The sequence below is a fragment of the Calonectris borealis genome, chromosome 3, assembly GCF_964195595.1.
Source record: "Calonectris borealis chromosome 3, bCalBor7.hap1.2, whole genome shotgun sequence".
Lineage (NCBI taxonomy): Eukaryota > Metazoa > Chordata > Aves > Procellariiformes > Procellariidae > Calonectris > Calonectris borealis.
In genome coordinates, this window is record NC_134314.1 from 109,050,601 (window position 1) to 109,063,972 (window position 13,372).

Consider the following 13,372-nt stretch of genomic DNA (forward strand, 5'->3'; position numbering starts at 1 on the left):
CTTTATTGGTTTCCAAGCTCTTCTGCAACAGTGCTCGGGCTCAGAGCTCCAGCCACCGCAACCAGGTGATACAGGAAGGACCACAGAACCAGCCTCCCTGAGAGAGAAGGCATTAAACCTAATCTATTTAAATCCAGTAAGCACAAGCCCTAGAGAAGTTCCTTCCTGTCTTTCAGGAGGAAGCGGCAGGGTGAACTGCTGTCAGCAAAGCCTTCGTGACAGGGCATCTCCTGCGCCAGGACACGAGGACCGGCTGTGCTGCAACTCTGCTTTGTCTGGGCACCAGGTACAGCCCCTCTCCAGGTGCCGCAGCTCTTCAGTTAGTGCCTGACGCTGCACTCTTCTAACGAAGCAGTTTTTAGGATGTGATCAGCTAAAACTCACCTTCAGCTGTTTTTCCTGCTTTGATTCTTTCTCTTTTTCTTTTTTCTGTTTCTTTTTCACAGTCACATTTCCATCTACCTCTTCTCCTTTTCTCTTTCTAGTAGAGAAAAACAAAACAAAACACATACACATTCATGAAAGGAAGTTATTCAAATGCCTGTCCAGCAGTTACCAGAACTCAATTTACTGACTGCTGATATCTGCAGAGGCTTGAACATCCTCAGTTTTGGCAGGCAAACCCATTTTTCAAATTCCTCAGTGCTAGATTGTAGACATGTACTTGGCTCTGCAACGCGAGCCGCCTCAATCAGGTCAGGTACACTTAGAGCTTTTCCACAGGGTAACTGTATGGTCTGGCAGAAGAGCACATGAAATACTGTAACATTTTCAGGCATATTCATCTACCAAAGCCATACCTAAGAATCACTGAATATAAGCATACCTCTCCAAATCTGAGGAGGTGTGGCAATGCAGGTTAAAAGACTATAGTGTCTTTCAGCTGAATCAACAGCTTGATTTTTCAGTTTAGACAGTCCATATTGAAATAAAGGACAGCAAACGTGATAACTTTAATAAGCTAACACACTGGGCTAGTTTCTCTTCAGATTGGAATTAAGGCAGGTCTCTGAAATCAGACAGGAGGAAGTTTCTACTTGCAAAGTGCTCCCAGGCTGACAACGGTTTCGTGATGTACTACTGTGCAGCTGTGTGTGAGGAAATTTATTGTTATTAGCTGGGGCCTTAGAGCTGTGCAGGGAGAAGTTACAGAAAAGGCTGCTCGAGAAAGAATAGAAAGAAGAGGAAGCCAAATGAAAACCGGGTGTCGCGGTTTAATCCCAGTCAGCAACTAAGCACCACACAGCCGCTTGCTCACCCTCCCCCTCAACGGTGGGATGGCAGAGAGAATCAGAAGGGCAGAAGTAAGAAAAACCCTGGGTTGAGATAAAAACAGTTTAATAAAATAATAATAAATTGTAATGAAAAGTAAAAAGGGGGTAGGGAGGAGACAGACACAAAACCCAGAGGAAAAAAAAAACCAAAAAAACAAGTGATACAACCGCTCACCACCCACTGACCAGTGCCCAGCCAGTCTCCAAGCAGCGATCGCTGCTCCCTGGCCAACTCCCCCCAGCTTATATACTGAGCATGACGTCATATGGTATGGAATATCCCTTTGGCCAGTTTGGGTCAGCTGTCCTGGCTATGCTCCCTCCCAGTTTCTTGTATACCTTCTCGCTGGCAGAGCATGGGAAGCTGAGAAGTCCTTGACTTAGTATAAGCACTGCTCAGCAACAACTAAAACATCAGTGTGTTATCAACATTATTCTCATCCTAAACCCAAAACACAGCACTATACCAGCCTCTAGGAAGAAAATTAACTCTATCCCAGCCGAAACCAGAACACTGGGGGATTTTGGCGGACTTCAGAATGACAAGCGACCTCAGAGGAAGATCGTTTATGTTTCCAGTCATGTCATCCCCTTGGTCTGCCTGGCTTCAAAATACATCAATATCATTAAATCAAATCAGTGTGTGCTCTCCTCGTGAGGAAACAAAGGGAAATTTTGCCCCACTTGAGGCAGGATGGGTCTGGAACTTAAGGCAGAACATGAACACAGCTTGGATCTCCCACTTCGTTTTGACACAGCTGCTATCGTTTCAAAATATCAGCCAGGTTTCTTTTTAAGAAAGCATCTGTCTTAACTTTATAAGCTGTGGCTGATAGTTAAGCCGTAAAGTTGACATTCTCGATTGCTCTCCTACTTACAATTTTAAACACTTCGCTTTCCAGTACTTTGCTACCGTTAAGACTAACCCTGTATGACAGCTTATTAGCTATAAAGCTGCAGGATGTTAAAAGGTACTCTCCTCCCCAAGACTCACGCATGTAAGTTCTACTAACTGTCCTGGCCCTAAAATTGGGCCAAGTTCTCATTTTACTTGCAGTGGCCAGCACTAGCCCGCCATTAGCACCTCTGACCAAACCATGATTCAGAACACTTTGCAAGTCTTTAAGGGGCTGGTTTTGCAGAAGAGCTCATCTTTCAGCTGTCCCCCTGCAAGGTCTCATCAGCCCGAGCTGGGGCTACACTTTAAGGCGCGCTGCCTCGGGGCGGGGCGGGGGACACAACAGCCCCGCTGTGCTACCAGCGTTGGCTTGCACTTCCTGAGAAAACGTCCATCGTTTTCTAAATCAGGCAAGCAGGAACCAGCGTGCAGGACTGGATACGGCACACACAGAGCCATGCCTTCAAAAGCCCCCAGGCCAAGCAAGTCCCCGCTCCTCCCTGGCTGCAGCTCCCGCATAGGGCAAGACCAGAGCATCCAGAGCCCCGCCACGAGGATCATGACTTCTGTAAGTTTTAACGCAGTCATGGGTGCACAACATAATCCAGGAAAAACAGATCAGCTTGAGCGCAAAGCGCTCTGCTGCACCTTCCCAAGCCAGAGGGCTTAATAACGTAAGTATTTAGAATGGGTGCCCAAACGCGGTGTATCCGCAGTGCCTCTCCCTCAGCAGGCTGACAGTCAGGCTGCCTCCAGCAAGCCAGCGCTCCCTCCTATGCTGTAACTTGTCTCCCAGTCTCTGAAAAGAGGAAAGCCAGCACACCAGCCCTGCCGAGAGGCCCCAGGACCCAGGGAAAGCATCCAAATTCCAGCAGGGACTCATGCTTTTGGCAGCTTCTCCTCAGAGTCAAGGGGACAGTGGGTTGCTCTCCTGGACAGAGCGATTACTGTACCTGTTCCAGCCACTCGAACAAACCGCAGAGCGGGACGGATCATCCCAACTGCAGAGGCATAAAGCTGCCAGTCACCACCTTCTCTTTCGTCCCTGGCTATGCCCAAGGCTTAAAACAAACACTAATCGCCATTTTATACAACCTGGAGAAGGGAATGGCAAAGCTGAATTCATCTCACATCTTCCCAAAATGGCAAATTTTAGAACAACTGACAAAATACACAAACACACACAAACCTTATCTGCCATCCTTGGGACCAAACACTGTGTGTTGCTAACAGCAGCCGGGTGCTACCGCGTACACCCGTTCTCCTGCTGGGGAAGGGACAGTCTTCCCACAGTGAACAGGTATGGCCCAACAGCTCGCCTCAAAGGACTGGTACTTACCAGCCATTGCAAACCACTTCTCACCTTCGTGGAGGATACACAACTACAAGATTTATTCCAACTTCCAAGAAGATGAAGAGGGAGGTGAACTGTCCCGCTCTAGCCTGGCCCGTCCTTACCATCTACTCTTATTTTTCATGTCCTCCCTACAACGAAAGTGAAGGGTGGAAAGGACAGTCACAGCAACCCTGGATAAAGCAAGCAGCCGACACAGGGAGGAATATCTCCCCGTTTCTCCTCCCTCCTGTAAAGCACTGCCAGATTGTTGCTGACCTGAGTGCTTATCCTCTGCCTCAGGCAACCTCTGCAGTTAATCCAGTGCTGCGTGACATCTCCAGAATGACACTTTGCTCCTGTCCTGGGCAGCAATTCTACCCAAACAAGTGAGGCAGAAAATACAGGAAAGTATTACAGCTCAGAGCAGGAGGGCGAAACACGTGCTACCGAAGAAGCACAGTCAAAGGGAGCTCACAAGCTGCTACTGCATTTCCTACATCAGTACATGAGCACTCTTTCCACAGAGAAGCTGCTGGCAAGGACACAAGATCCTCCTTCCCCAGGCCTGCAAAGCGCTGGCGCTCGGGCACGACAGCCCGTAGCCCAGGGGAGGCTCGGCATGCCTCACCCCGAGCTGACCGAGGAAAGGAGCCAGGATCCTTGCAGGAAACCTTCCCATTTTTGCCCTTCAGAGGGAAGGGATTTTCCAACCTACTTTCGGTAGCCCTGCTCGGCACCTCACTTCTCTGATCTGCAATAGGCACGTCACACTGCCGTCCTTACGGAAAGGGCTGACAGGGCAGTCCCAAAGTCTGAGCTTCTCCTCGGAGTATGGGCTAGACATGCAGAAGCAGCACGTGAATTTGGATGTGTCACATCTGAATTGCAGAGACATCCGAGTCGAGATATAATCTGGACGCAGCACAATTAGAAATATCTTTAAAGATCATTTTGAGAATCTCACCTACAGCAGATGCTGTAACATCATTTCTGCGAGATGCTGTAATTTCTGTCATTAATTTCTGTTATCTGAATGAATGCGCAAGATGAATTATCGGAGATAAGTACATCTCGTTCAAGCTTCTGGGGTGTTTTTCTTTTGGCTTCTCCAGAATTTCTGTGCTTTCTTGGCAGAAAATCACCAGGTAGGAAGCGCACCACACCTCTCCACTCATTCTGTTTATTTACACTCTCACTCATTCAGTTTGTTTGACAGACAACTATTTTTCCAACTAACCCTTAATACCCTTGGCTCAAGCACACAGCCCAAAAAGCAGAAGGTAGTGGAGCGTAAGAGCCAGCCAGCACCTCCATGGTTGAGAGGCTTGTTCATGCAGTGCTTAGAAAGCAGGAAAGATGAGACGTCCTGCTGCTTTTCTGGCGTGAGGTCTTGGTTCACATTACCCTACATCAACAGTCTAAGCTTTTTTCCACTGCAATGCTAGGCTTTTATTTACACAGTGACTTGGCAAACTACTCTGTGGCCTCTCTTTACAAAACCTTCATATTTTGCATAGCATCCCAGAAAATTTTGCATGGTTTTTGCATAGTGGCCCAGAAAAGCAGAATCAGGGCAAACAAAAGAAACACACAGTCAGATCTCTAGAGCTTTGCTGAAGACATGGGAGAAAACTACAAATAACCCTATTAAACTCACGCACTGCTCTAGGACAAAGGGGAACACGCACCTCGGCACAAAAAGCAAAGGACTACTTGAAAAGCTGCCAGTGCATTACAACACTATACTTCTACTTACGTCCTGCAACACACACAGAGGTAAAATGCCTGAGCGAAAAGACGTCAGGCTGCCGGGCAGATGCAGAGAGCTCGTCTCACCCTCCAGTAGTTCAGCCGAGTGAGGTGAACAGCGCAGAACCCGACAGGGCTCCAGCAGGAGCACCCGCTCCTGCGGCACTGCAGGACCCTCCCCACGGCACCCACAGCACCGCTGAACGCTTCTCCAGCAACTGCTCGCCAACCAACAATGAAGCCTGGAAGTTGAACGGCAGCCTCTTAACACAAAGATCAGCTTACGCACGCTGCGCTCTGTCACCTATGGCCGAGGATGACATTCTCACACACACGACTCTGAACAGTACACCGTGCCCATCAGCCACATATCTAGAGGATATGACAAAGACTGCACAGATTTGACATGGTTACCCAACATCAGTCTCACTGAACAGTTTCATGATGAATCCCTGCAAAAGCAAAGCTGAATTCAGCCTACAAGGTACGTGGGGAAGCCCAATGTTTTACAAAAGCAAGATCTTTCCTATTTGTAGGACCCAGGAACAGCTTATGTTCCTTCCTCCATGGGGACAACGCAACACTGGCTTGTGTTATGACGCATGACTCTAGGCGAAGTCACTTCAAAAACAAATAACAAAAGCCTTCATTAACAGAGAAAGATTGACCACAGCTAGCAAGCCACCTGGAAGCGCTTCTCTGTCAGTACAAGTTCCATCAAGAGCGTCCACTAAAAATTTCAAGGCAAGGCAATGAAATTTCAGTTCTACCATAAAAGATTTAGGAAACAAAAGCATCCAAGTGTAAGCACTATGTGGCCAATAAACACCATTATCAGATTCAGTGCCTGTCACAGATCAGCAGCTCATAGATAAGACATGTCAAATCAATTCTCTAACAAGTGGTTAGAGCAGAGAAACCATCACTGATAACAGCATCACACAAGAAGGTGCAGAGCCCAGCATCCATTTGTATTAAGCATGCATTATTTTATAGTTGAAAGCCCTACATCAGCCCTCCAAGTCACAGCTCCTGGTCTCTGAGTTTTCTCAAGGCAGTCACAGGGGGCAAGAGGACTGCACACTCCCAGGGACAGGGAATTTGTCTGTTGTCATCTGCTAAGGTCACAAGAAGGACCAAATCCTCCTACGACCAACATGCATTTAAGAGAGACAACAATGTCACAAAACATTTATCATGGATTTATTTGAAGGCAAGCAACGGCTCCTGTAGACAATGCAATTTGTTGCATTCCTCACATACCCTTCACTCTTGGTAGCTGGGAGCTGCTTCTTCAGAGTTTCTTTATCTTCAGCTTTCAAGATGCTGAAGCCCAGGAGCTGGGCGGCCCCGTACGCCGGGAGGAAGCCCAGCTCCGCTCGGCGGCTCACAAAGCAGTCCGGGTGGTACCAGTTATCTATCATTCCCAGCTGTGGCTTTTCAGGATGCACCATCTTCTTGGAAATCCGGATCTGGCCCTGAGGCAGATTAAAGCAACACAAGAGCAACTGTTAGGCCGTTCTGGAAAGAGCAGGATGTTAACAACCTTGTTACCAACACGATGCTTCCTAAACACCTGTAAAATAGCAACAGTTCCTCTACCAAAGCCTGCTACTTTTGTTTAAGCCCTTTCACTACAGTTCCTCTGCTTTCTTCAATACTCTTTCTAGGTTGAAAAAACTCAGCTTTTTAGGTAGTTTTCTGTTCAAAAAACACTCAAAATGGGTAATCCTGTAGCCTTTAATCCAACTCCCCAACTCCCAGTAAGCTTGAACAAGCAAAACTCACATGACCAAACCCCATGCAGGCAACTCTAAAAATTAACTTTATGTCCCTACCACTCAAGCATCAGAGCTAATATTATCTCACCCTGTCTTACTGCAAATTACTTCTCAGATGCCCGACAAGTAGTCGTTTTAGATGCTTTTGGACTGCAATGCTGTGTGCTCCAACAAGGAAATGTCTACACAACAGTCGCCAACGTTTCTGCAGATACAAGCATACCAGCACTGGTGTTTGGCCCTTGCCAACTTTACCCAGCTGGCAGGTCTATTCACATCTATCAGAAGCTCACAGATTCATTTTGCCAACTGTCTTTAAAAGCAGAGCACCAAGACACATTCAACTACATTAATTAGCTGCATCGCTAATTTTTGTCTGCTTTCATGGAGCTAATATGGATACACTGCACACAAACAGAGCTGGTCTTGCTGAGGAGGAGGAAGAGGCCAACACCTCTGCAGCGCTGCAACAAGCAGGAAAAGCTGCAGTTCGTGGTGGCTCTCTGGCCACAGAAATGCTGGCAAGTGGCGTTCCACTTACAGCGCCTGCTCTAAGACCCAAGTGAAAGGGAGCGTCAGCAGGTTTGAAGCCCAGGCTACAACGCCTGAGGGATGCCTTTAGTGTCAGCTGTGCAGGACACAGCTGCTCCTCAGACACAGAAATGCAGCTCTGCAAGTGCCTTCCATATGCAGGACAGACAGGAAGCAATTGTGAAAGTCACTGTTTGAATTGGAACTGGTGGGAGAAAAGAGATGGAAAACTAAGAAAAACTTTTTACCTTTTCTATTTTCTGTTCACAGCCTTTGCAAGTACTTCTGTTAGACTTGGCATATTCTGCAGCAAAGTCATTTAGGCTCTTCTCAGCCTTCCCACCTCCTTCCTGTTCCCCTCCTTTTCCTGGAGAACAAAGGAAATACAAAGTTCGGCATTCCCTTATTTTCTTATTCTCTATCCCAGATTGTTAGCAGTCTGGATTAAAAACCTTCTGTGTTCCAGCAACCCATCTGTCAAGAATCTGAATACAGAGCAAGATAAGCAGTCCATGCTCAAAAGCACTTTTAAAATAGGAAGAATTCTTTAAGCAACCAAGCAGCAATTGTACAGGATTGCTTATTTAATGATTTTAAAAGACTTTCAAAGGTGCACAGAGCTGACCCTTTTTACCTCTTTCCTGAAAGTAGTGTAAAATGAGATCTTACTGAAGAACTGACTGTTACAGGAGTCACAACTCGCTCTGCTTCAAAGCAGAACTCCTCTTCCCAAGTGCCAGTTTCCTTTTATTTTTTTGTATTACTGGGTTTCAACAGGCAGACATCGATCTAAAACTGCCCAGCATCCTTGGTTTACACAGAGACACGGTGAATTTAGTCTGGTCTGTACTTAGACCCTTCTCGCTTGCTCCCCTGACTCACTAGTTCATGGTGCAACGACTCCAAAGAGCCACCATATCCATACGCTGCAGTGAAGGTACCGTTAAAACAACATACTACAACAGCATTTGTTAATATTAAAGAACTGAAAATAAATACACCGATCACGATAACAAGGAGTATTTGGCAATACATCTGCCAAATGACTTGGCTTCTTCTCTCGTTAATTTAACATGCTGGATCCCACTGCCAACATCCTATCCCTGGTGCGTGGGGACACCACAACAATTCTTCCGACATCACTTGCTGAAGGGACACGGCAACCAAATAACCACAATACGAGCTTGAAAAGGGAGAGCACAGTTCCAGTTGAACCTCCAAACACCAGGAGACCTCTACTTACCTCCTCCAGGGCCTCCAGTTTCAATGGCTTTCTTGATTTTCTCCTGATCTTCCCATCGGAGCTCAGGGAAGCCATCAATGTCCGTGTGGGACACGATTCGGGCACGCTTCCAGAAGCAGCTGTAGTGGTGCCAGTGAGGGACTTTGCCATCAAACATGGGTGACTAGGAAGAAAGCACATTAGGTCAAGATGAACCAACTCAGACGGAATCAAGGGGAAAAATGAGATAAAAAGGAGAATCTGGGTAAACAACAAGTGATTTCCTTTTTTTTTTTTTTTTTTTTAATTAAGAGATGGACATTATTTACAACAAAGTCTAAGAAGAAAATCTAACAGACAAGCTGCTGGAGAGAGGTCCTGAAGGGGACAGACGTGGAAGGAGCATTTACCTAGCTTAACCGGTTCATCACCCTGTGGCTTAGCCCATCTGCATTACTCAAAACAAGAAGGTCATAGCCTTAGCGTGGCTACACCAACCCTGAGCAGACAAGGAAAGGTTTCGTCTCTATGAGAATCAGACCATCTGCAGGCAAGAGCAAAGTAAAACGGAGGTTGTGGAAAAAGTAACACGAGTAACAGCACTTGACTCATCTGCTACAACCTCCTTCGAGACTCCTGCAGCACAAGAGGCCGCTGGCCTTGCTCTGCAGGACTTCTGAGTGCAACGCACAATCCCTTCGAGAGCCACTTCCCAAGCAAACTGTCCATGCCCTGGAGAGCCCATCGCCAGGCACAAGACACAGGAGCAGCTCCAAGGACTGTGGCCTGAAGAATGTCCCAAGGGGCTGCAGGAGGCAGAGGCAAAATTTAAGGGAAACACCGGAGCCCAACAAAGTCCTGCATCAGGACAGAAGCATCACCCACATCCTCCCCGAACGGCTGCTCCAGCGTGCCCTGCCTCGCACCAGCCTCCCCGCGGAAGTGCTGCGCTTGCTTATGACTCAGACACGTTAAGTACCAACCTGGCATCGTTCCGGCTACCCATCAGACAAAATAACCGTATAGTGGTTTGGCTCCAAGTAATGCACACAAACTGCTGTACTAATAATACTCAGCGTTGTATAATTATTATTACTGATGATACAGAATTAACGACCTAGGAAAGCACTCTACGTATCACCAACAGGAGGGAGATCTCCAAGCTGAAAACAACAGCAGAGAGTTTCGTGCATGAGGAAGAAGAAAGGGCTTTCAAGACCACAGCACGGGACTAGGAGAGCTGGGAGGCCCAATTACAACTAACCATCAATCAAAACTGTAAAGGGCATTTATATTTCTAGCTGAACTCTCCCCACAAGCCACGATTCGGATTACCCGGTTACCCTCGCAGCACCACAGCCACACAGCAGCCACCCTGGGGTTGCTCTCAACGTGTCTGGAAGCCACACGCAGCTCTGGCACTGAAAGGTGGTCACCCCTGAGCTCTGGGCTCATGTTTGGCGTTTTCCCAGAGAAGGACTCATGGCTCTGTCCCCAAGACAAAGGCTTTGGGGGCACAAGGTACTGGGGTGTGTGGAAGGGGGCAAAGCTGGCTCAGTCTTCAGGACAACCATGCAAGCAGTGAGATCTCCTCCACTGTTGTGCACCTGAAGCACAACTTCTCTCTGTGTGGGAAATGAAACCTCCAGGCGAGCTAGACCTTGTTTACACAACTTATCCCAGTTCACCTATCTCTAGACCATAGTTTCCTAAACAAACTATGGAAAAAGGAGAGACCGATTCACTTTCACGTTGCACGTGCAGGTAACAGAAACAGCTCAGTTCCAGCTGGAGGCAAAAGTCAAAGCCTCTCCCAGGTCATGCAGGGCCTGGGTGCCTGCCCCATGCCAAACACCGCACATCCCACTGTCATTCAGAACTCTTCACGTGAAAAAATGAAACAAAAGGGCGGCTATAGTAGAAATGGCAACCAGCTAACGACTTGGTCTGGGCCTCTCTTTAATTTCTTCCGCACAATTTTGCAAAAGACCTCGGTGCACCGAGGGCGGCGCAGAGGCTGCTCTGCAGGGGATTTCCCCAAGAGGAAACAAGGGGCCCAGCTGCTCTGGTGAAATCTGGGCCCTTGCGGAGGGGGATGCTCAGCAGCAGGCTGTGAAAAGTGCTCTGCTGGTACAAAAACCGGCAGTGGGGAGAGGGAGCCTTTTGCAGAAGAGATCAAGCAAATTCAAGAGGTTGTGGGGAAAAAACAAAACAAAAAAATTACAAGCGGTTGGTGTAAGACCAGCAGTTTTGGGGAGATGGTTGGCTAAAAGGCAGTGGCTCTGTGAGGGATGCCAGGGTCCCATCTGTCCCCTCCACCTGCCCCTAGGAGATCGCTCAATAAACCTAACCCTGCAAAACCAAGCACATCCATTCTGCTCCGCTCCCTGAACTAAGGCACACTGCGGCCCCACAGGCCCCGGTGCTGAGGAAGGCCAACCCGCCCCGCATCAGCTTAAACCGCTGGGGAAAGGCACGACAGGAGGGGATAACAAGCGTGAGGGAACTGGAGAAGCCGCAGCCGGAGCAGGGGAGGAGGAGCAGAGGGGAGCAGACACCTCCAGCGAGCGACCCAGGGCAGCAGGAGAAACAAAAGAAGCAGCAGCAGGAACACGTGCGAGCAAAGGCTGCAGCCCGGCACCGCACGGTTCAACATCTTTCCCAAGGGAAGGAGGCTCTAGGGGAGCAAAAGCAGAGGCAGGTATTTCCCCTCCGGGGAACCAGCTCCGGCCTCCCACCCGGGCAGACCTGCCAGCCCTGCCCCGGCAGCCAGGCAGCCCCTGCGGGGGAGCCAAGCCCCCCGGCAGCCCGGGCAAGGAGCCATCGGGCCCTTCCTCGCCCGTCTCCAAGCGCAGCCTCTCCCAGGGCCACAGGCGACTCCCGGCCGCAGGCACAGCGCGGGGCGTTCTCCGGGAACTGCTCCTCAGGCGGCTGGAGCCACAGCACCCATCCCCAGGGCTTTGCTCAAGCGTTCGCACCCCACGTCCTTGCCAGCCTTCCATAAATACACACATATGCATTTGCTCGTCTTTTACAGGACACACACCAGACTCAGTCCTTCTGCACCACCTGAACGCTGGAGGTGCCTTTCCACCTTCCTTGCTAGAAACAGGCCAAGGCCCGCGGCCGGGGAAGGCAGCCCTTCACCCTTCCCGAGCAAGCCCCCGCCTCCCGGCGGAGCGGCGTTTGCCTCCCCTGCAGAGAGGCCGATCCCCTCCCCACCCGCCCACAACAGCGATTTCAGGCCGGCCAAAACGTCAGTACAGGTCTGTGCACAATTCCCAGCCCTCCAAACCAGACGGGACCCTTCCCTGCATTTTGAAAGGAAACCAAGCAAGTCTCCTCCCCAAAAGGCAAATAATTTGAGGACAGCTGACAGCAAAACATGCCTTCGTATTCAGTTTGCTAATTGCAGTTCAGCTCTCTGCTTCACGTCTGCGATGTGCCAGCCAGCCCTGCAAAAACATCTCTCTGCTGCCGGCAGCACAAGCTCGATCGCTCACCCCGCAGCTCCCCGTGCTGCAGGGGAAAGGGAGGGGAACGCGCCGGACTGGTCACGACCTCTAACACGTTTCGGGTCTCAGTTTCTCCGTGTCACATGCAAAGCACGCACCAGGCGGAGATTTCCCCGACCCGACCCAAAACACCCCGAGTGACAGACGCTTCCCAGGGCACAGCAAAGCCGAGCCGCTGCGCTCGCTTCCCCCCCGCGCCCACCCCCGGCTCCCCCACCCCGCGCCTGCCGGACAACAAAGAGCCTCTGTGAGCGCTCCCGAGCCCAGCCGACCCCCCCGCCTCGGCAACCCTCCCCCGAGGCACTCAGCGGTGAACTTTGCACCGCTTCACCTCCAAACGGCTTCACAGCCCAGGCTGCCGACGGCGAGCGACCCCGCGAGGAGCAACTCCCACCCGACCGCTGCTCCGGGGTCGGCGGGCAGGGCTGCGGGCAGGGGCGCCGCGGGGACCGGCGCTGCTGCGGAGACGGCAGAGAGCGGCGGGCGAAGGCGCCGCTGCTAAAAATAGGCTGCGCTCGCTCCCGCGGCAGAGAGAGGCCCGGCCGAGCGGCTCCCGACCGCGGCGGCGGGCGCAGGGAGGGGAGCCCCGGCCTGGCCCCGCCGCCCCCGGCCGAGCCGCCGCCGGTGCGGAGCCGAGCGGCCAGCCCGCCCCCCCGGGCCCCGCCACGCGGTACCTGCACCATGAGGGCCAGGCGCAGCGAGTCCTTGGCGATGCTCTCGCCGCACTTCTTGCAGGAAGCGCGGCCGCTCTTGGCGTACTCCGCCCGGTACAGCTTCTCCGCCGGCTCCGCCATCGCCGCCGCTGCCGCGGAGCCGCCCCGCGCCGCGCACCCGCCGCTCCGCACTCCCCCCCTTCCACCCGCGGGAGCCCTAGCCGAGTGCCGAGCGCCCACCCCCGCCTCAGCGGCCGGCCGGATCTGCCGCTCGGGCATCGATTCGGCGCGCCTGGCGGCGCCTGGAACGTTCCGGTTTGCTACAGTGTATCAATGGGGGGTGGGGAGCGGCGGCGGTCACGTGGCGGCGGGGGCGCCCCGCCCCGGCCCGGCGCGGCGGGGGTCGCTGTGCC

At 51.1% G+C, this 13,372-nt stretch overlaps 1 protein-coding gene across 1 annotated transcript in view; it reads right to left on the minus strand.

The window, feature by feature from the left end:
* The window catches only part of PARP1 (poly(ADP-ribose) polymerase 1), a 36,210-nt gene extending 23,056 nt beyond the window's left edge, over nt 1–13,154 (minus strand). Inside the window, exons 1-5 of the mRNA XM_075147262.1 lie at nt 12,981–13,154; nt 8,813–8,975; nt 7,818–7,936; nt 6,521–6,735; nt 385–481 (exon numbers count right to left, since the gene is read on the minus strand). Coding sequence (XP_075003363.1) covers nt 385–481; nt 6,521–6,735; nt 7,818–7,936; nt 8,813–8,975; nt 12,981–13,100 — 714 coding nt within the window. The 5' untranslated portion in view covers nt 13,101–13,154. The remainder of the gene's footprint in view (nt 1–384; nt 482–6,520; nt 6,736–7,817; nt 7,937–8,812; nt 8,976–12,980) is intronic.
* Between the last annotated feature and the right edge of the window lie 218 nt (nt 13,155–13,372).